The 22,110-nt window shown below is 48.2% G+C and overlaps 2 protein-coding genes across 2 annotated transcripts; both read left to right on the plus strand.

The window, feature by feature from the left end:
- Window positions 1-983: 983 nt before the first annotated feature.
- Window positions 984-16,715, plus strand: atl2 (atlastin GTPase 2). Its single transcript, XM_048269251.1, has 13 exons — window positions 984-1,321; window positions 3,127-3,533; window positions 3,640-3,774; window positions 4,123-4,227; window positions 6,529-6,579; window positions 7,343-7,399; window positions 9,207-9,299; window positions 9,805-9,943; window positions 11,471-11,598; window positions 13,123-13,179; window positions 13,436-13,507; window positions 15,101-15,532; window positions 15,654-16,715. The coding sequence occupies exons 1-13, from the start codon at window positions 1,246-1,248 to the stop codon at window positions 15,774-15,776; spliced, it is 1,875 nt and encodes a 624-aa protein (XP_048125208.1). The 5' UTR covers window positions 984-1,245; the 3' UTR covers window positions 15,777-16,715.
- Window positions 16,716-18,283: 1,568 nt separating this feature from the next.
- Window positions 18,284-21,666, plus strand: si:ch211-250c4.5 (trichohyalin). The gene is made up of 4 exons (XM_048270247.1): window positions 18,284-18,392; window positions 18,545-19,928; window positions 20,324-21,198; window positions 21,242-21,666. Exons 1-4 carry the CDS (start codon window positions 18,284-18,286, stop codon window positions 21,664-21,666), a joined length of 2,793 nt encoding a protein of 930 aa, XP_048126204.1.
- Window positions 21,667-22,110: the final 444 nt, after the last annotated feature.

Consider the following 22,110-nt stretch of genomic DNA (forward strand, 5'->3'; position numbering starts at 1 on the left):
AATGGGCCTATTGATAGATAAGCGTCAGCATGGTACACTTGACCTGGTGGAAATAGGTGTGTGTGGATAGGTGTGTGTGGATGGGTGTGAGTGTGGGTGTGTAAAGCCTATGAATGTGCGAGACTATAAATAGTACAGCTCCAGATTAGCGAATCCTCTGAGGGTCCTTCCGCTGGCTGCCACCTTATTATTTTTAGTAACTGGGTTTCCTCTCTCCGCGCCTTCATCCCTGTGCTTCTGTATTCAACATCATCCAGGCCAACACTTTCTATAAAACAACACCAATAGCAGCCTGCTACAGGCTGATATCACGTTTCTAAGTTTCTTTTTCTGGGCTGCGCTGTAGCCTAAGCCTACAAGACATAGATCTGCAGGTTTTCTAATTTGTTGCAAAGATTTGTTGCTAATTTGTTGCAAAAGATCAGATATCTAATCCAAGGATGGGATCTCAGTTGATCCCCAGCCCCTAATCGCGCGCGTGTGTGTGTGCGTGCGTGTGCGTGTGTGTGTAATAGCCTAGCCTAGGCCTACATTGTTAGAATCGGTGCATCTTTTCATCTCTCCCTCACAAAATTATGGGTCATAGGTCAATTATTTGAGGTCATTAAAAAATAAATATAGTCTAGTATAGGTTATGAAAATAGAATGATGATCATTACTATTATATAGTAAGTAATATAGAGAATATTGAGTATAATAGTCATGATTTCCGAATGAATATTCTAGATTAATCTATGTAAAATATTTCCTGACCCCAGTTCTCACTATAAATAGGTAGATATATCTGCAGTGCAGTGTAGGCCTAAACTAATTTCTGGTGTTAAATTATGTCAGTTAAAATTACATGTGAAGATGTGTACGGCAGCTGAACTGATAACTAAGTGTTATTCTGGCCATCTTTGAGCTCTGCAGTGTCCAGTTCGACAGCTGCCAGACACGGGTTGCGTTGCACATTGATCAAACAGCTGTGAACAGGCGCGCGCTCTTTCTCAACAGGCGCCTAACTGAGTTTGTATAAAACATAGACCCGTTTATACAGCTGAAAAATACAACTTGGATCATTATTTATCTGAGGGATGTTTTAACTAAGGCCGACGTCGTTCCAGATCAGGTTTGAGTTGCTTTAGGACCTCGCGGAAACGTCGACAGTAGGCGCTCTGAAACTTTATAAAAAAAAAAAAAAACAGTGGTGAGAAGAAATCGGTCGGCGCGCAACGTCACGCTGGAGAGTTTAAACTGGACAAGATGGCGGAAGACAGCGGGCTGAGGAATCGGAGTCGCTCGTCGAAGAAGAGCCGTAAAAGTCGACAATCGGTAGAAGGTAAAGTTTGTTTTTTAACGACCGGATGTATTGTGTAGCTCAATGGAGTAATATGGTAGTACATGCCGTCGCAAAACTTACTGTCATAAATTAATAGTTGTTGATAACTATGGTCGTGTGGTGACCTGGTGAAAGTTACAGCTGGTACTTAACCTCTCCTGGCAGACAGCTTTCACGCTCACCTGGCGATATATGTTAATGAACGTGACCCGTTGTTTCGGCCATCAGGCGAACCGTTGCGTCCTTTCTCCTCCTCGGACTATGGAGACAGAAACGGGTCTAACGTTGTTGTGCGGCAGCTTGCCACGAGTTTGGTTCAGTCTTCTAAGTTAACGGTTCGTTTCGGGCTTTTGTGTACACAAATCGTCTTGCTCTGCATGTCTGTCCATAGTGTGCGCGACTGGCCTGACACGGGTATTTATAAGTAGCTATTATTAGCTAGCTAGTTTACTTTCCAGTCACATTACCTTTAGTATGGTCGGCGTTTCGTCTGTTTTATTTTCGGTGGTGTATAACTGCGATCTTTACACAACTGAATGTAGTTTTAGACACGGTGTGATGGTTTTATGTCACTTTCGTCGGGTTTTCCTGTGGTGATAGGCCAACTGTACAGTGACGTGGGAATAAAGCCATGGAAATCTCTTTCTGTGTCTATTAGGCTATGGTCAACTAGCTAAACTCCCTGTTTTCAGTTTTGCCTTCGATAACTAGTTTCACATGAACTCAGAAGTCACACGGACTTCTCTTCCTTCTCCAGTTCCAATAGGGATCGTATCATTTCATGGGTTAATTTTGTTGTTTGCTGGCCGCGGGGCACTGCATGTGGATGCAGCCGAGACCACGGCACAAGCGTGCTTGATGTTGACGAATTCCAGACCTGTGCCATTTGCACAACATAACTCATAACTTTTTGGGCATATTTCTATTAGTCTACTAACTCAGAGAATGTGACTACTAGTGGATTTAATGATCTATTTAATTTTGTTAATACATAAATAATAATGTAATTAACAATAGATGGTGTATCAAAGCCAAGACTTGGAACTAGCCTACTTGAATTGACATTATTCTACGCTGCCAAGAATGCAGAATGTGAGCCCTTTCTTTTGCGCGTGTCAATCTCAAGAGGGAGCTAATGTCTTTGATAATGAAGGTATATTTGTTGTTTAAATCAGATCAGCATAATTAATGTTTTGACGTTGACCGCTTTTTTGTGGAACATTTCTCCCTGGCTTGTTTGTCCTTGCCGCTTTGCTGGTTTGCACTAGTTTTGACTGTTTGACAGGCGGCCAGCTTGAGGTCAGTTGGCTGTCCGCCTGAGTCGCGCTTCACAGTGGACTTCAGATTGTTTTGTTTTTTTCTACGTAGGGACCAAAATTTGCCATATTTAGACTCGCGACTTAACGGATCCAGGCTTATCGCGGCTCGCGGATAAAGTGCAGGGGTTAGCAGAGACTCGTGCCGGGAATAGAACATGACTCGTGAGCCTGGTGAGTTGCAAAGACAAAACGGCGATTTGTTCAGTCCAACAGAGTCAGAAAAATGCCGCAATGGAATGGTGTTTCGGGCATTTCCGGACATGGAGAGATTCTGGATTCAACATCAGATAATCATATTAGTTGAAATCAGTCATAAAGCATTCAACTCTTGGTTTATGTACAACTCGGATTGACACTACCAATGTCACAGCCCAATTAGTGGGAGACCAGCACGACCAGCACAAAGGCCACTTGAACTCTTTTGCTCGTGCATGCATGTCTTTTTTTGTCTTCTGCGTAACGTTCATACAAAACTTTTTTGGACAGTTATGACGGGTGTTGAGGATGTTCCTATGCTGATACCACCACCCCAAGTGCCCAAGGGGGTGAACATGAGGACCTGCCAGGTGGTTGAAGCCCCGTTAGCCGAAGTGGAGGGCTTCATAGATGATGACGACGAGCCTATTCTGTTAGAGAAGTGTTCTGCCCCTCTGGAGGTGGAGGCAGAACCAGAAGAGAAGCCAGAACCGGAGCCAGAGAAGGCTGGACCGGTGCAGGTAGTGGTGGCGCATGAGGATGACCACGGCTTTGAGCTGGATGCGGCGGCTTTGGAGAGCATCCTGATGCAGGAGCACGTGCGGGACCTCAACGTGGTGGTGCTGTCCGTGGCCGGAGCTTTTCGGAAAGGCAAGTCCTTCCTGCTGGACTTCATGCTGCGCTACATGTATAGTCAGGTAAGACACACACACTGTTCACTGTTTGCTTGCTTCACATAAACAACTGAAAGCCAAATGGGTTTACACCCCCTTCTCTCCATCTCTTGCTACTTCCCTCTTCCAGTCCACTAGCTCATGGATGGGGGGGAATGACGACCCTCTAACTGGCTTCACCTGGAGGGGGGGCTGTGAGCGAGAGACCACAGGTATCCAGGTGTGGAGTGACGTGTTTGTGGTGGACAAACCAGATGGCAGTAAGGTAGGTGTGTGTGTGTGTGTTGTGTGTGTAAATTGCCAATTTACAAGTACCAACTGGTACTGAATGCAGCCCCAGTATTCTGAAGTGTTTATTTCAAGATATGTTAAATGTTCGGATGATGTAGTCCACCAGATTATTGATTCAAAGCATGTGTTCGCTGCATTCATTTTGTAGTGATTTGTGTGTGTGTGTGTGCGCGAGAAAGAGATTATGTGTGTTGACTGTTTGGTTAATGAGATTTCTAGCTCATATTTTTTAACCGTATCGGCATTTGCCAAAATTTGCTTTGCTTTGCTCTGTCTTAGTGTATTTGAATAGCCAAATGTGTGTGTGTGTGTGTCCTATCAGGTGGCTGTTCTCCTAGTGGATACGCAGGGAGCCTTTGACAGCCAGTCCACCATCAAAGACTGTGCCACGGTGTTTGCTCTCAGCACAATGACCAGCTCTGTACAGGTGTGTGTGTGTGTGTGTCTCTGCTTGACTGAGTGGAAGGGAGGAGGGAGGGTGAAACCTCCCGTGAGGTAAGTAGGGATGAGATTAACCATTTTGTTTATAAGCCTTCAGTCATAACAGAGGCACATACAAGTCTTCACAAAACATTTTAATTAGCCCCAGTAATCAAGGAGACAGTAGCAGGGTTCCCACGGGTCATGGAATTTCTGGAATATCATGGAATTTTGGAAAGTCTATTCCAGACATGGAAAGTCAGGGAATTTTATCATTTTGGAGACAGTCATGGAATATCAGGGAATTTTGAATTCAGAATTGGTGTATATCTGGTTATTAGCTTTACTGCTTGCTTGAGTACTGTAGTTGTGGTTAGCAACTTTGTTCATTCAATACCCATTTATTCATCTCTCGCTCTAAAAAAAGTAAAACATTCTTGAACGCTACCCGACTGTTCTGAAATCTTGTACCCTTCATTATAAAGTAGGTCATGGAAATTTAGTTTTTTTGTCTGGGAAAGTCATGGAATTTTACATTTCACTTAGAGTGGGAACCCTGTAGTAGTCTGGAACACCACCATAATTCACTAACATTTCCATCAGACCCCATAAAGGGCCAGCCAATCGGCGACGAGTGGGATAACGCTATAGCTTCGAAATCAAGAGGCTCTCAGAGGTTCAGTTAATTTTTATAGTTCTGGTTCAGTTTTAGTTTTTATTTTGGGAAACATGACTTATCATGGTTTTGCGTTCACTGCTGATGAGGAAGAAGTTGTTATATCTTTAAATAATGTGTTTAGAATCTCGTGTGTGTGTCGTCAGCCCTCAGTGCTGTAAATGACCTGTTGAGTGTCTCTGAATGATGGCCTGATTAGTCACGGTATTGCAGCATAAGCCCATGAATCTCACAGAATCGGCGTGTTGTGACATGGGCCTGGACAAGGTGAAAGTAGAGGAGGTGTGTGTGTGTTGAAACCAGTTACAAGTCTGTGGGAATCGCTCTCCTCCCACGGGTGGCAGATAAGGTGACTCCTACAAGAGGCGTGTTGGTTTTGTTTAAGTGTGTGTGGTGGTGGTGGGGCCCATGACATTTGTTAATTTAGCAATCTCCGCATGTTGCGCTTTTTCACTGAGTACTGTTGGTACGAAAAAAACAAAAAACAATGGGTTTTACCCAGCTCCAGTTGCTACAGCCAGCAGCTAATGCCGCCAGGCAGCTACAGTGCTACACTCTGGGAGCTCCCATGTTTTTAAAGGATTTCTCCTTTAATCAAATCATCGTAAAAGTAACGATTTCCCCTTTCGTTGTAAAATTCTAAAACAAAGATGTTTTTTAATACTTCAAAATAATATTTGCTTGATAAACCTTACATTTTTCAGTAGCCATAAGTGTGTAGATTTTTAACAAAATCTGGTTTGGTTCTTAAAGGATGCTTTTACTGCCTAAAATATCCGCTTTTGTTTAGCGTGCTTCGTAGGTTGGTGCTGGGCTGGTGGGTGCCCTATTTCCACCAACTCACTTGGCACATCACACACAACGGTTAGACTGAGAATTCTCGTTGCGAAATCAAAATTCCACTGGAGCTCCAAGCGGTTTTGTACACGCAGCCTTACAACACTGTTACAGCTCTTGGAGTCACTGTACAATGTCATTTTTGGTACGGAGATGATGTACATACCCTTATGGGGTGGGAACTTGAGTTTCTTTGGGAATCCCCCATCTTTGATTCTATAGAAATGAATATCAAGTGACCCATACACGTAAAAAGGGTTAAAAATAGGGCACGGGCGGAAATGGGTAACTTTCCGATAAAAGTCTAACTTTGGTTTGATTTGAAATGAACTATTTATCAGCCATACCAGGTTAGGCAAGTACGGCCAGACAGCCAGGGGGAAAAGCTTTCTGCATTCATTCACATCCAGAGATTTCATGAGCTTTGTTTAGTTCTGCACAAGTGTTATTTTTTTCTCTTTGGACTAGCGTGTTTCACACAAACATGCTTGTTTGTAAGATCTGGTAGCACTGCCCTGCATGCTTCATCAGCAGAAATCCTGTGGTTGCGTCACAACAGCCTGGTCTGGGATCAGTTGTGGAGGTCCCATGGTTAGTTTTGTAAGACTCATCGTAATCTATTTCACCTACTTGAGAAGCGCATGGCTTTTGTCGCCCCACTCCTAAACCGGATGACTGAGGAAATCTGCTTTGCAATTCAAGTTTGGTGTTTTGTTTTTATTTCCATATGGGGTTATGTTAAAGTTATTTTCTATCTTTCTCCCTCTCTCTTCTCTTCTCTTCTCTTCTCTCTAGGTCTACAATCTTTCCCAGAATATTCAAGAGGATGACTTGCAACATCTTCAGGTAACTAAGAGCACAGACAGTCTGATGTATCTGCAGGTGTGAATGGGCTCAGACAGTAAACGGGTTGCATTCTGTCGTCTGGGAAGGAACCGAGGGGTATTTCACAAAGGCAGAATTAACAAATCCAAGAGAAGTGATAAAGCGAGGCTTGACCTAGCGTTGTCTGGTCATCCTAGCTCAGCACATTTCATTAACACAAATCCAGGATGTGTAGGAGCGACTAGGACAAGCCAGGTGTAAGCAAGTCAGGATACGTGCATGTTCTCGTTTCTCCTCAAAAGGACCCACGGTTGGAATAAAAAAGACGCAGAAAATGGCATCATTCACACAAAGTGAATGACCGCTTTTGATATAGACTAACAAGCAATTGAAGTTTTTTTTCTTTTTTGAATGGGGAAACACTGCTGTTACTGTTAAACAGTAGAGTAGACCTGGTGGGCCAACTGAATGGACATTTACCTATGCACCCACATGTGACGTCATTAAGAATGGACATTTACCTATGCACCCACATGTGAGCGCTTCCTCATCTAGGCATGTGAGGCGTTAAGAAAAGCGCTTGCCACTGTAAAGATTCACATAGTATGACTATATATGACTTTATATTGTCTTCATAGCCCCATTCCTTGAATACACCTTTGAAAAATTGTCCTCCATTTCCAATCAACTACTACACCAAGCAGCAAACCCAGAGGTGGTTGTTTATTTCTGTAAGGAGTTTGTTTACTGGTTGTTTATTTATGTTTATTTATTACATTGGTAGCTGTTCACGGAGTATGGCAGACTGGCGTTGGAGGAGATCTATGAGAAGCCTTTTCAGGTACACAGCCACTTTACACATTGTACCTGTGCATATCTACGAGAAGCCTTTTCAGGTACACAGCCACATTGCACCTGTGCATATCTATGAGAAGCCTTCTCAGGGACCACAGTGCACCTTTGCATATCTATGAGAAGCCTTCTCAGGTACCACAGTGCACCTGTGCATATCTATGAGAAGCCTTCTCCGGTACCACAGTGCACCTGTGCATATCTATGAGAAGCCTTCTCAGGTACCACAGTGCACCTGTGCATATCTATGAGAAGCCTTCTCCGGTACCACAGTGCACCTGTGCATATCTATGAGAAGCCTTCTCAGGTACCACAGTGCACCTGTGCATATCTATGAAAAGCCTTCTCCGGTACCACAGTGCACCTGTGCATATCTATGAGAAGCCTTCTCAGGTACCACAGTGCACCTTTGCATATCTATGAGAAGCCTTCTCAGGTACCACAGTGCACCTGTGCATATCTATGAGAAGCCTTCTCAGGTACACAGCGCACCTGTGCATATCTATGAGAAGCCTTCTCAGGTACACAGCGCACCTGTGCATATCTATGAGAAGCCTTCTCAGGTACACAGCGCACCTGTGTATCGTACCGTGCTCTTTACAGCAGCCACCTGTTTGTCTAAACACAAGCAAAAGTTATTCTGGGTCAACACTAAGTTAACTTACATCTCTCTCTTTCTCTATAACATTTAGGGCCCGTCTCATTTCTCCCCTATTAAAACTTCCACTTGGTTTTGAGTGCCCTCGACAGTAAAGTCCCCTCGACGAGGGAAGTGGGGGTAAAGATCTTAGCGTAGCGAACGCGCTCACCTACGTCACATGCAGCGTCGACGTGTCTACCGGTAGTAGCCTTCTACTATTTTCATTCAGGAACATGCCGGTTCTAGCGGTCGTGCTGACTGTTGTGTGGGCTGTGTTAGTTTATCTACGTCTGGGTAATCAACAGAGATAGTCGTGTTCATCTGAACGCCGGAACACACATCCTAAATATTGACAAAACTACCCAGATCAGATACATAACGTTATTTGATGGGCAGACTCTCTCAAAGCACTCCGCAGATATCATGAACATCGTCAGATAGCTTCGTGAGCTCATGAACATCGTCAGATAGCTTCGTGAGATTTTCTAACATTAGTGTTCAAATTAAGACAGTTAGGATGTGCATCAAACTAACATATTCCAACATATTTTGAGATTTTAATATGCTTATTTGCGAAAATATGAGCAATGCAATTGTTCCTTTCCAGCGGTGTCGGCCATCTTGGTTGAAAAATGTGGCCGGCTTGCTGAGCTCGCACGGTATCCTGGGTAATTTCATCTCCCACTTCGTTTTAAGCCTGCAACAGTCCTGGCTATATTTTGAGGGTTGATTTTAAGGGGAAAATAGCACTTCCCCTTGCTCCCTAAATTAATGGGACACCCTACCCCTACACGTGCACACGCAAAAACGAGGGTTAGGGCAAAAATCTAGGGGAAGGGGAGGTATTGGGATGGGCCCTGAACCACTGTCCCTCGCCTTATGGCATTCAGTTATGTACTGTATATGGCAGCAAGACCTGCTGTCCAAGTAAGATTGACATTATATCCTGTTCTCCTAGATTTCGTAACCCTGGGATTAGGCTTGTAAGCCTGTTAAAGTATGAGTTCTGTATATTTGTATATTTCTCACAGTGATGAAGAAAGTGCATCTCACACTCACTCTGTCTAGAAACTGATGTTCTTGATCAGAAACTGGTGTTACCCTCTCTCTCTCTCTCTCTCTCTCTCTCTCTCTCTCTCTCTCTCTCTCTCTCTAGAAACTAATGTTCTTGATCAGAGACTGGTGTTACCCTTACGAGCACAGGTATGGGCTGGAAGGAGGCAATGGTTTCCTGGATCGACGGCTTCAGGTGAGGATCAGCGTGGACGCATGCTGGCTACTGGCCCTGCTTCCTTATTCCAGCATAAACACAGGGCCTTTAGTTAGTAGAGTTTAAACTAATATTCCAGTGTAAACACAGGGCCTTTAGTTAGTAGAGTTTAATCTAATATTCCAGTGTAAACACAGGGCCTTTAGTTAGTAGAGTTTAAACTAATATTCCAGTGTAAACACAGGGCCTTTAGTTAGTAGAGTTTAATCTAATATTCCAGTGTAAACACAGGGCCTTTAGTTAGTAGAGTTTAAACTAATATTCCAGCATAAACACAGGGCCTTTAGTTAGTAGAGGGAGTACTGTATACTCCACGTGGGCCTGCGCTGGCTAGCAAACATGTTTTAGTGATGGACACAGGTGTGTGTGTATAATTCATGTGGGCCTGCGCTTGCTAGCAAACATGTTTTAGTGTCGGACACAGATAGACTGTTGTGTCTTTTGCATGTCCATGGGCTAATGTGTGTGTGTGTGTGTGTTTCAGGTGAAGCAGAACCAGCATGAGGAGCTGCAGAACGTCCGTAAGCACATCCACGCCTGCTTCTCCTCAATCGACTGCTTCCTGCTGCCCCATCCAGGCCTCAAGGTCGCCACCAACCCCAACTTTGATGGCAGGCTGAAGGGTAAACACACACACACACACACACACACACACCTGCACGCTAATGCAACACTAACCCAGTGTTCATTCATTTATGGAGGGACACAAACATGCATGCAGACTCAAAGTCCTTCCTATACACACACACACACAAATCCATGACCACACACACACACAATCAGCTGTTTTCTTGCATCATGGCAAAGGGCCTCTGTGGGGAGGGCTATAGAAACCTCATACACACGCGCAAACACACACACATGCACACACTGTAGTTAATTTCAGAAGCCACATGACTGGGGGGGATTGGTGGGGTTGTTGTTGTTGTTGTTTAGCTGCTGCTACATTCTATCTCACTGTTCTGGTGGGGTTGTTGTTGTTGTTTAGCTGCTGCTACATTCTATCTCACTGTTCTGGTGGGGTTGGGATGGAATGATTGGGGATAGATGTCATGTTAGTGGGACATTTTGCCTTAGGAATAATACCGCTGGTGGTAGTTATCCTTTAATATAATAACGCTAGTGGTGGTGGTAGTTATCCTTTAATATAATAACGCTAGTGGTGGTGGTAGTTATCCTTTAATATAATAACGCTAGTGGTGGTGGTTGTTATCCTTTAATATAATAACGCTAGTGGTGGTGGTTATCCTTTAATATAATAACGCTAGTGGTGGTGGTTATCCTTTAATATGATAACGCTAGTGGTGGTGGTTATCCTTTAATATGATAACGGTAGTGGTGGTGGTTATCCTTTAATATGCTACCGGTAGTGGTGGTGGTTATCCTTTAAAGGTGCCATGTGTAATGTCTGCCAAAAAATCAATTCACACTCCACATTCCATAAAAGATGGGGGCAGTATAGCTCCAGAAAGTGAGTTGGTTTACCCTAGAGTAACAACCGAGAAACGTGTATTGCAGTTTGGCTGGCGGTTATGTTGCCCGCATACTGCCTCCCATGGCTGAAACTGGTATTATGACACCTGTTGGGCTGTGGCTAGTGATTTAGCATGCTAATTCAGGTTGATATATCTGCAGCACTATACCTTGTCATTTTTTTAATGACATCATCGCACTTATTTCTTCTCATTCTTTTGATGCGTGTAGCTAATTTTTGGATATTTTTACCTCTAATGACATCATGACTTATTTCTTCTCATTCTTTTTGATGTAGCTAATTTTTTGGATATTTTTACCTCAATTCTTACACATGGCACCTTTTAATATGCTACCGGTAGTGGTGGTGGTTATCCTTTAATATGATAACGGTAGTGGTGGTGGTTATTCTTTCTGATTGGCCATCTAGCTCTGGACTCTTGGGTGTTGATGTTCTAGTTAACCACTGGAATAGGTGTTGATGTTCTAGTTAGCCACTGGAATAGGTGTTGATGTTCTAGTTAGCCACTGGAATAGGTGTTGATGTTCTAGTTAACCACTGGAATAGGTGTTGATTTTGTGCATATGCTTTTTATAGGAGAGCATGTTGGTGGGAATTTGTGCGCAGGCATTGAAGACTGCATCTGTACTCTGTGTGTGTGTGTTTGTGCGCGCAGACATCGATGACGAATTTAAGAGCACTCTACAGGAACTGGTGCCTCTGCTGTTGGCTCCTGAGCACCTGGTGGAGAAGGAGATCAATGGAGCCAAGGTCACCTGCAGAGACCTGCTCGAGTACTTCAAGGTACCTGCACCTCTCTATCTCTCTTACACTTACAGGATACTTTAAAGCAACACCAAAGAGTTTTTTTGTACCTTAAAATAATGTTTCCAAAATCGTTTCAGTGGTTCATCAACTTGTAACAGGGTGAACGGCACTTCTGAATGCGCTTCACAGCCCTCTATCGGCTATAACCACACTATGTAAGTTTGCCAGATCGGGTAGCGGATCTGTAGTTCGATGGAATGAGACATAAGAAACTACAAATTTGACTTGCATCTGATGTCGCAATACATCGTACTTTCATAAATCATGCAACATATTCTACCTTGTCTGTGGACATTGTTATTTGCAAAGCCGTTGCTGGATAAACAAATAGCGTGCGTGCGACAGAGGGAACGTGCTTTGGTGTTGCTTTAAGGTACCTGCACCTCTTTATCTCTGGCACACAAGCAAACCTGACCAAGGAGCAAATAGAACCCTATTTTAAAGGAATCTTCAGGAGAACCTTAAGCGGTTCTGTGTTGTTGTGACAGACAGTCTTACCTGCTTGGGCAGTAAGGGGGTGTGTGTAAGGGGTGTGTGTATGGGGCAGTAAGGGGTGTGTGTATGGGCAGTAAGGGGGTGTGTGTATGGGGCAGTAAGGGGGTGTGTGTATGGGGCAGTAGGGGGTGTGTGTATGGGGCAGTAAGGGGGTGTGTGTATGGGGCAGTAAGGGGGTGTGTGTATGGGCAGTAAGGGGGTGTGTGTATGGGCAGTAAGGGGGTGTGTGTATGGGGCAGTAAGGGGTGTGTGTATGGGGCAGTAAGGGTGGTGTGTATGGGGGGGAGGAGTAGAGCTCAGTCAATACTGCACTCTCAGCTCTCAGGCCTGTACTGCCCGCCTATAGCCAGACCCTTTATATTGTTAGGCAGTTAATGATCCTCCAGACCCTGTATATCAGATAATGATCCTCCAGACCCTGTATATCAGATAATGATCCTCCAGACCCTGTATATCAGATAATGATCCTCCAGACCCTGTATATCAGATAATAATAATCCCCTGAGCCTGTATATCAGATAATGATCCCCTGACCCTGTATATCAGATAATGATCCCCTGAGCCTGTATATCAGATAATGATCCTCCAGACCCTGTATATCAGATAATGATCCCCTGAGCCTGTATATCAGATAATGATCCCCTGAGCCTGTATATCAGATAATGATCCTCCAGACCCTGTATATCAGATAATGATCCCCTGACCCTGTATATCAGATAATGATCCCCTGAGCCTAATGAAGTGGGAGTGGGGGTGGTGGGGCAGTTGAGCTGGGGTCAGTTCAGGGCCCGGAGGCAGGAACTGCTGCTGGGGCAAAAACAATGGCTTTTTTGGAACCGAGGCTTGCAGAACACGTGACCCTCAAAGGAACGCAGAACTGGATGGATTCCCTGAGCTACGGAATGTCACAAGACCTTTGTCCTGCTCCTTCCTCACTCTTATTGTGAGGGAAGGAGGCTGGGTTGACCTTTGACCCTGACCCTGACTTTGACCTTTGACCTCCAGGCTTACATCAAGATCTACCAGGGGGAGGAGCTGCCCCACCCCAAATCTATGTTACAGGTCTGTTAAGTCAGCACCAACACACACACACACATAGACACACACAGACTTACAGAATATTGCACATAAATATGCACCTTCTATTTAGACCTTCACTGGCATACACACACACACTTAGTGATTCACTCTAAACTTGTACAGAGAAGAACATGTGTGCAGACACACACATACACACACACACACTGACGAAGTGGTGTATCTGTTTGTGTTGCCCTTCACATCCGTGTGTGTGTGTGTGTGTGTGTCTCCCCCTCAGGCGACTGCTGAGGCCAACAACCTGACTGCTGTGGCTGCTGCCAAGGACACCTACAGTAAAGGCATGGAGCAGGTGAGGGCTGCCAACACACCACATACACACAGTCATGTGTTTATATTCATGTGTTCATCAGACACCACATACGCTCAGGGGCCGTTTATACGAGGACGATTGCGAAGGAAGACGACAAAATATTTTATCATAAGTGCCTTTCGTTTCCACGGCGACCCCGCCATCGGGGCTTGAAGACGCACAAATCTGAAGACTCCTTCCAGAGTGTAGAGTTTTGAAGACGACCCGGGTTGCGTCTCCGTCTAAACGGCTAAACATCAGACACCACATACGCCTAGTCATGTGTTTATATTCATGTGTTCATCAGACAACACCACATACGCTTAGTCATGTGTTTATATTCAAGTGTTGTGTGCTGGTGAACAGCTTAGTTTCAGGAGTGTTGTGGCGATGAACAGCTTGGTTTCAGGAGTGTTGTGTGGTGGTGAGCAGCTTAGTTTCAGGAGTGTTGTGGCGATGAACAGCTTGGTTTCAGGAGTGTTGTGTGGTGGTGAGCAGCTTAGTTTCAGGAGTGTTGTGTGCTGGTGAGCAGCTTAGTTTCAGGAGTGTTGTGTGCTGGTGAGCTCCACTGGGGAGTTCAGAAATGAGTTCTCCCTCCCACGGCACACCCAGCCTGGAGCGCAGTGCAGCGCTGGAGAAAGTGTGTGTGTGTGGTTATGCAACACGTCCGTCCAGAGTGGCAGGACACAGATAGCCTAGATACTGAGAGTGCTGGGAGGAGAGCAGGTCCAGAATAGCAGCTTTCTCAACTGACCCACATAGGAAAAGCAGGACAACTATTTTCTGAGCGATCAGGCCAAACCAGCCCTCTGGAGAAGAGTGTGTGCGTGTGAGACCTTGCTGTTCTCGTGGGTGTGTTCCTTGGTGAACAGGGGAGTATATTTTTTTCCTGTGATTTGATTGGTCACAAATGTGCTATTCTGGTTGGCTTCAAGTCGTTTGCACAAAAGCTTCATACTGTTCCAGTCTACGCTGCTAAGACAGAGGTCACTTTCTCACACACACACACACACACTTTCACATACTTTTGTCTCTGGAAAGACTTTTGGAAAGATGCTACTTTCAAAAATTGTGTTACCTTAATTGTTTCACACCTGACTTAAAAGACCTGCTGTCTAGTTCAGAATAGCTCCTGATGAAGTTCAGTGGGTTGTGAGAAGCGCTGACCTCTCCCTCCGTGCACACACACACACACACACCTCTCCCTTTGCTGACCTCTCCCTCCGTCCACACACACACACACACACACACACACACACACACACACACACACACACACACACACACACACACACACACACACACACACACACACACCTCCCTGTGCTGACCTCTCCCTGTGCCTCTGCTTGCATGGAGGAACGTGTCGAAACTGTGTGTGTGTGAAATATATATTTGTGTGGCTTTATGCCTTTAGTCAAGAGAGAGAGAGAGAGAGATGACCGCAGGTCGGATTCGACCCAGAGTCCCTAGGCACTTGGACCCAAAATGTGGTAGACGCAACAGCTACGTGTGTGTGTGTGCGTGCGTGTGCTCATGGAATTGCCTTGGTACAAAGTGTGTTATATAAATACGAGTGCCTTGCCTCATCAGATCTGCGGCGGCACCAAGCCATACATCGCGCCCTCTGACCTGCATCGCTACCACGAGCAGCTGAAGGAGACGTCCGTCCGACAGTTCCGCGCAGTCAAGAAGATGGGCGGCGCCGAGTACTGCCAGCGCTACCAGGACCAGCTGGAGACGGAGCTGGACGAGCTGTACGCCAACTTCATCAAGCACAACGACAGCAAGAACATCTTCTATGCCGCACGCACCCCCGCCACGCTCTTCGCCGTCATGTTCGTGGCCTACGTCATCTCCACGGTGACGGGCTTCATCGGCCTGTCGGCCATCGCCGCGCTGGCCAACCTGGTGATGGGCGTGTCGCTGATGTCGCTGTGCGCCTGGGCGTACGTGCGCTACTCGGGCGAGTACAGGGAGGTGGCCGAGGCCATCGACATCACAGCGGAGGCCCTGTGGGAACAGGTGAGGGGCTACTCACTCACACTCTATTTTTTTTTTATTATTATTCCTTTGTTTGCTGAATTTCATCTGTCATTCTCTCTCTCCCTCTCTCTCTCTTTCTCTCGCTCTCTCGCTCTCTCAGGTGCTGAAGCCTCTGACGGAGCAGTACATGGAGGATAATATCAGACAGACTGTAGTGAACTCAATAAGAGCCAGTTTAACGGAGCCCTTGGCCAATCCCGGTGCAAAGTTAAAACCCAACTGACCTCCGACCCTCGAGACACAACCTCCGCCCTCTAGCTGTGTGTGTGTGTGAATGGGAGAGAAGAAAACAGAATGGACTTCATCTCATAGTGGAACTACTACCAAAGTTTACACTCAACACCTGGACCTGTCTAGTTGTCAATCCCCCCAGCCCCTCTCCAATGCTGGCAAATCAAACTGACCATACACACTCACTCACTCACTCACTCATGCATACACACAGATCTACTGACTCCACTTTCACATAGATTGACTCCATCTTGTGCATAGAGACAAACTGACCTATATACGCTCGTTTGTTAGTGACGCATACTGAAACCAGAAGACCCTGTTCTGCCAAGTACGGTGTTAACGGTGCCATGACAACCATTAACCTGAGCCCTTATCTCTGAGGGCCTTGTTTATTTTCTGTTTATTTTCTATTTGTTTTGCCTTTTTCTGTTCTCACTGTCAGCCTTGTAAACAAGTATAGATAAACTCACAGACCGGCAGATGCAGAGTACAGACTTCGAGGTAGAGGCATACTGTCACGACTCGACCAGTGGTCGTTGTGTTGACGTGTATCATCAGAAGGCTCGGCACCAAAATCCATCCAAGGCTCGTTTGCGTGAAGCTCTCCATTGTACAGTTGCTAGAAAATCATGTTCATTTGTATCATAGATGACAGCGCATGCACATGAATGTATAAATCCATGATTTTTGTATCATTTTTGTAGATGGCTGCAGGAGGCTCTTTGGTGGAGACAAGTCTTTTGTTATCTTTTGTTCTAAGCCCCGCCCCTGACCCCACCCCTTCCCCAAGCTCCAATCAGAAGCCACTTTTCTGAGGGCCGAGAGTAGCGGATTGGTGGACGCAGGGTTGGGGTTCATCTGGCCTTTTAAAAGCTGCACCCTGTAATTTATTTTTTAAAAGTTGATTAAAATACATATTTTAAATTTACCACTAATTCCTGTGTTTTCTTGTGACATTTAGCTTATATATATTGATCTATTTATATATTGATTTGTGGGAGTGAAATCAAATCTGTTTAAGTTGCCCCAAACCCAAAAAGCCTCGTTCTGATGTCAAGGTTTGTCCAGCATCCATCCTGTTTCCTAAACTGGCCTTTTCTTGCATGTGTTAATATGCTGTTTTTGTTTTGTTTTGCCTAATGTACAAAAACTCCCAAATATGATTATCTACATGCATAGAATGCAAATTTATATGAGCACTTTATTTTAATGTACTGAACATGACAATTGCTTGTGTTTTCATTGTTCTCTGAGAATGACATTGTGATGGTTGGTCTGAAGATGGAAATCTCCAATCAGTGACCTCAAACTCAATATTCTGCCTTCTAACTTCTGAGTTTATGTGTATTTTGTAACAAGCGTGTGTTTGACATATTTTGTAGGTAATATATTTGTCTTCTAGCATGGGGTTTATCAGAAAAGCTGCTGAAATGGCCCCTTTACTGTCTTGAGACGGCCCAATAGAGTCTCTGGCCAAAAGGGTCCGCACCGTCACTCGTCACAAAGCCTGGACGTCCCAAAATGAATTTTCAGCCCAATGACCTGAATCTGGCCCTTCTCTGCATAGACAGTGGCCATACTGGAGAGGTTTTGGTGTGTTTGTGCAGTAAAGGTTGAAACCGGACTCTTCCAGGCGTGTGTGTGTGTGTGTGTCGGAGCTGAGCGAAGTCTCCAGTGGATGAAAGGCCTCTTGTGCTGTTTATAACGGCTCTCTCCACTTTCACCTCTCTGGGTAGTCCCCTGCGCGGCTCTCCGTCGCTATGGAGACGGCTGTTTTAAACGCTCAGAACAATGGGGTGCCGGACGCACAGCAGCCGGCCGTTACAGGCGGAGCAGTTTAGTTTTGGGGACGCCGTGGACAGAAGGCAAGGAAGGTGAGACCAGACGGAATCGTTTCCTCCCTTTTTACTAATGTATCTAGAGATTAGAGATCTAAATATTCTGAAGGAAACTCTGCTTTGATGTGTTTTGGGAATTATTACAGTGGTGTACAATTTTATGGCCTCAGGTCATCCTCAAGAGTATTTGTATGCTGTATTCCTATGGTTGCAGTAAAGCTGATGCTCTGCTGTCTCCTAAGTAACCACATGGATAGATGATCGATAGATTAGATTAGATAGATAGATACTTTATTGATCCCCAAGGGGAGATTCAAGAGATCACTCGGAGCTCAGCTTTAGGTCATTTTCATGGGGTGTGCTGACCGTGGTGATTGGTTGTGTTGGACAGGGTGCAGTTGATATGGAAATGCTGTGTATGTTGTTGGGATATGGAAATGCTGTGTATGTTGTTGGGATATGGAAATGCTGTGTATGTTGTTGGGATATGGAAATGCTGTGTATGTTGTTGGGATATGGAAATACTGTGTATGTTGTTGGGATATGGAAATACTGTGTATGTTTTTTGGGAAATGGAAATAATACCATGAGCTCATGATTTTGTATTTTTCTAGATGCAGCTTTTCTAAACGCTTGCAAGAGAACAGGAAGGAAGGAAATGAACTCTGACCTTGGGGAGCTCCTGAACTCCAACCTTCTCCTTCCCAGCATGCACCTGTGCCTGGAGGGCCTCCACATGTACCAGAGGGCTGGGTTGTTCTGCCCGAGTATGCCTGGCCACCCTGCCGCCACGTGCAAGTCCTTGCTCTGCCCTTGCCATGGAGCTTCTATGGAGCGCCAAGCTGCATGCCGACAGCTTAAACCTGATCTGGCCGCATCCTTCAAGCCCTGCGGCATCCTGGGTAGGACCTCCTCTCAGGAGACCCTGGAGCTGCTGCATCACCTCCTGGGCGTGTCGGAGAGACGGCAGAAAGAGGCCGAGTGGCCTGGGGCCTCTCAGAGCACCAGAGGCCCAGACTGGGAGGCCTGCTCTCAGAGCACCAGAGGCCCAGACTGGGAGGCCTGCCTCAGAGCACCTTCCCAGACTGGGAGGCCTGCTCTCAGAGCACCAGAGGCCCAGACTGGGAGGCCTGCTCTCAGAGCACCAGAGGCCCAGACTGGGAGGCCTGCTCTCAGAGCACCAGAGGCCCAGACTGGGAGGCCTGCTCTCAGAGCACCAGAGGCCCAGACTGGGAGGCCTGCTCTCAGAGCACCAGAGGCCCAGACTGGGAGGCCCCCTGGCAGGACAACCGCAGCCCCTCGGCAGAGTCCGATCTACAGGGCGAGGGCAGCAGGCGCTGCCTCCGTCCTGCTTCATCCCTGCGGCCTGCTGATGGAGACGGAGACCACCTGGCCGCCCGTCTGATGGCACCTCAGGTCCTGTGTGGTGACGGACAATCAGAGGAAGAGCAGACGCGGACCAGCACCACTAACTTGAGGTGGTTTTCAGCAAGCAAGCGCAGAGCTTCTCTCAAGGCAGCGAAGGAGAAGCAGCGGGGGGACGTGCGGGCACAGCAGCAGCAGCAGGGGGACGTGCGGGCACAGCAGCAGCAGCAGGGAGACGTGCGGGCACAGCAGCAGCAGCAGCAGCAGCAGGGACACGTGCGGGCACAGCAGCAGCAGCAGGGACACGTGCGGGCACAGCAGCAGCAGCAGGGAGACGTGCGGGCACAGCAGCAGGGAGACGTGCGGGCACAGCAGCAGCAGCAGGGAGACGTGCGGGCACAGCAGCAGCAGCAGGGGGACGTGCGGGCGCAGCAGCGGGAAGTGGAAGTCCTGCTGCAGCAGAGAGACAAGCAAACAAACCGTGCAGTTCAATTTCTGCTGATGAAACAACAGGACGCACTGGAGGTCAGCAGCCTGGTGAAGCTGAGGGAGGCCGAGGGGATCCGGCTTCAGGAGATGCTGAGGATGGAACAGGGGAGGAGCGCCCAGCTGGCGGCCGGGTTCGAGAGGGTCTGCGAGGTGCTGAAGTCCAAGCTGTCCGTGACTGAGAGCGGCAACGAGAGCCTGGCTGGTCAGCTGCGGCCCCAAGGAGAAGTACGACCGCCTGAGGAAGCGCTGACCGGGCCAAGAGGGGAGGCTCCAGGGGGAGGTCAAAGACAAGGAGCAGATTCAGAGGAGGCTCGAGGAGACGAAACGAGAGCGAGGAGACGAAGCGCAGAGCGCCAGGAGACGGGCGAGCTCGAGGAGACGGGCGAGGAGCTCGAGGAGACGGGCGAGCTCGAGGCCAAACGGGAAGCAGAGCTCGAGGCCAAAAGAAGGTGAGCTCGAGGAGACGGGGGGTGAGCCTCTGGAGACGGCGAGCTCGAGGAGACGAGACGGGCGAGCCTCGGGAGGAGACGAAGCGAGCCGAGGCCAAACAGAAGCGAGCTCGAGGCCAAACAGAAGCGAGAGCTCGAGGAGACGAAGCGAGCTCGAGGCCAAACAGAAGGGGAGCTCGAGGAGACAAGCGAGCTCGAGGGAGGACGCTGCGCTGGCGGAGCTCGAGGGACTCCAGGAGGAAGTGCAGCGGCGCAAGAGTGGCTGAGGGGGTGGTCAGGAGAAACATCGCTCGAGGAGGAGGCCCGGGCGCTGAGGGAGCTGGCCGGGCGACTGACGCAGCTCGGTAAAGCCAGAGGGAAAAGCAAGAGGCTGGCTAAATCAGTCCGGGCTCCAGTGACCAGGAGAGGGAGGCCAGCCTGAAGACGCTTGGGAGACGAAGCGAGAGCTCGAGGCCAAACAGAAGGGAGAGCTCGAGGAGACGGGCGAGAGCTCGAGGAGACGAAGCGAGAGCTCGAGGCCAAACAGAAGGGAGAGCTCGAGGAGACGGGCGAGAGCTCGAGGAGACGAAGCGAGAGCTCGAGGCCAAACAGAAGGGAGAGCTCGAGGAGACGGGCGAGAGCTCGAGGAGACGAAGCGAGAGCTCGAGGAGACGGGCGAGAGCTCGAGGAGACGAAGCGAGAGCTCGAGGAGACGGGCGAGAGCTCGAGGAGACGGGCGAGAGCTCGAGGCCAAACAGAAGGGAGAGCTCGAGGAGACGGGCGAGAGCTCGAGGAGACGGGCGAGAGCTCGAGGAGACGGGCGAGAGCTCGAGGAGACGGGCGAGAGCTCGAGGAGACGGGCGAGAGCTCGAGGAGACGGGCGAGAGCTCGAGGAGACGAAGCGAGAGCTCGAGGAGACGGGCGAGAGCTCGAGGAGACGGGCGAGAGCTCGAGGCCAAACAGAAGGGAGAGCTCGAGGAGGCAGGCGAGCTCGAGGCCAAACAGAAGGGAGAGCTCGAGGAGACGAAGCGAGAGCTCGAGGCCAAACAGAAGGGAGAGCTCGAGGAGACGAAGCGAGAGCTCGAGGCCAAACAGAAGGGAGAGCTCGAGGAGACGAAGCGAGAGCTCGAGGAGACGAAGCGAGAGCTCGAGGCCAAACAGAAGGGAGAGCTCGAGGAGACGAAGCGAGAGCTCGAGGCCAAACAGAAGGGAGAGCTCGAGGAGACGAAGCGAGAGCGCGAGGAGACGAAGCGAGAGCTCGAGGAGACGAGGCGAGAGCTCGAGGAGACGGGCGAGAGCTCGAGGAGACGAAGCGAGAGCTCGAGGCCAAACAGAAGGGAGAGCTCGAGGAGACGGGCGAGAGCTCGAGGCCAAACAGAAGGGAGAGCTCGAGGAGACGAAGCGAGAGCTCGAGGCCAAACAGAAGGGAGAGCTCGAGGAGACGAAGCGAGAGCTCGAGGCCACAACCGGCAGCTGCGGAGGTGCTACGCCCGTGAGGAGCACAGGCTGGCATGAAAGCGAGGGAAAGCTCTGGCGGAGAGAGGCCGGCGCGCTGGTCAAGCTCGTGTCCGACCTGAAGCAGGACAAAGCGGAGCTGAGGGAGGAGGCGGAGGCGTTGCGGCGGGAGGCAGGGAGAGCGGAGAGGCTGAGGGACGCCGTCGGGACGCTGGAGAACGAGCGACTGCTGCTGCTGGTGGAGATGGAGGTCCTGAGGCAGGACTACGTCGCCCTTAGCTTACCCGTGATCGCGACAGAGTGATGGCCTGAGCAGGACGAGCCGACAGCCGGCTTAAATGCCCCCTGCAAGGCCAGGCCAGCTGAACAAAGTGACCTAGAGCACACGAGTGCCACGGGCTCAGTGGCCACACAGGATGGTGAGTACACTCACATTCACACATGGACGCACACACACGCATCAACTTCTTCCCTCAGTAGCTCAGAATTTGAAATGTTATTTACGCTGTGACTTGCGTTCCTGGCTGGTAATGGTGTTCCACCACTCTCTCAGTTATTATGCAGATAAGGAAGAAACTACAGGCAGAAGAACTGGTCTCAAGGAAGAGCTGAGCAGCACATTCCATCGGGTCACGGGGGGGTATTTCCGCGAAGGATGGGGCGGTTGGTTTGTTGTGGCATGCCCAAAAACCCCTGACATTTCAGGAATGGAGAGCGAAAAGTGGGCTAAAGATGAAGGCGACCATGT

The sequence above is a fragment of the Alosa alosa genome, chromosome 18 (genome assembly GCF_017589495.1).
Source record: "Alosa alosa isolate M-15738 ecotype Scorff River chromosome 18, AALO_Geno_1.1, whole genome shotgun sequence".
In the NCBI taxonomy this organism is placed as follows: domain Eukaryota; kingdom Metazoa; phylum Chordata; class Actinopteri; order Clupeiformes; family Clupeidae; genus Alosa; species Alosa alosa.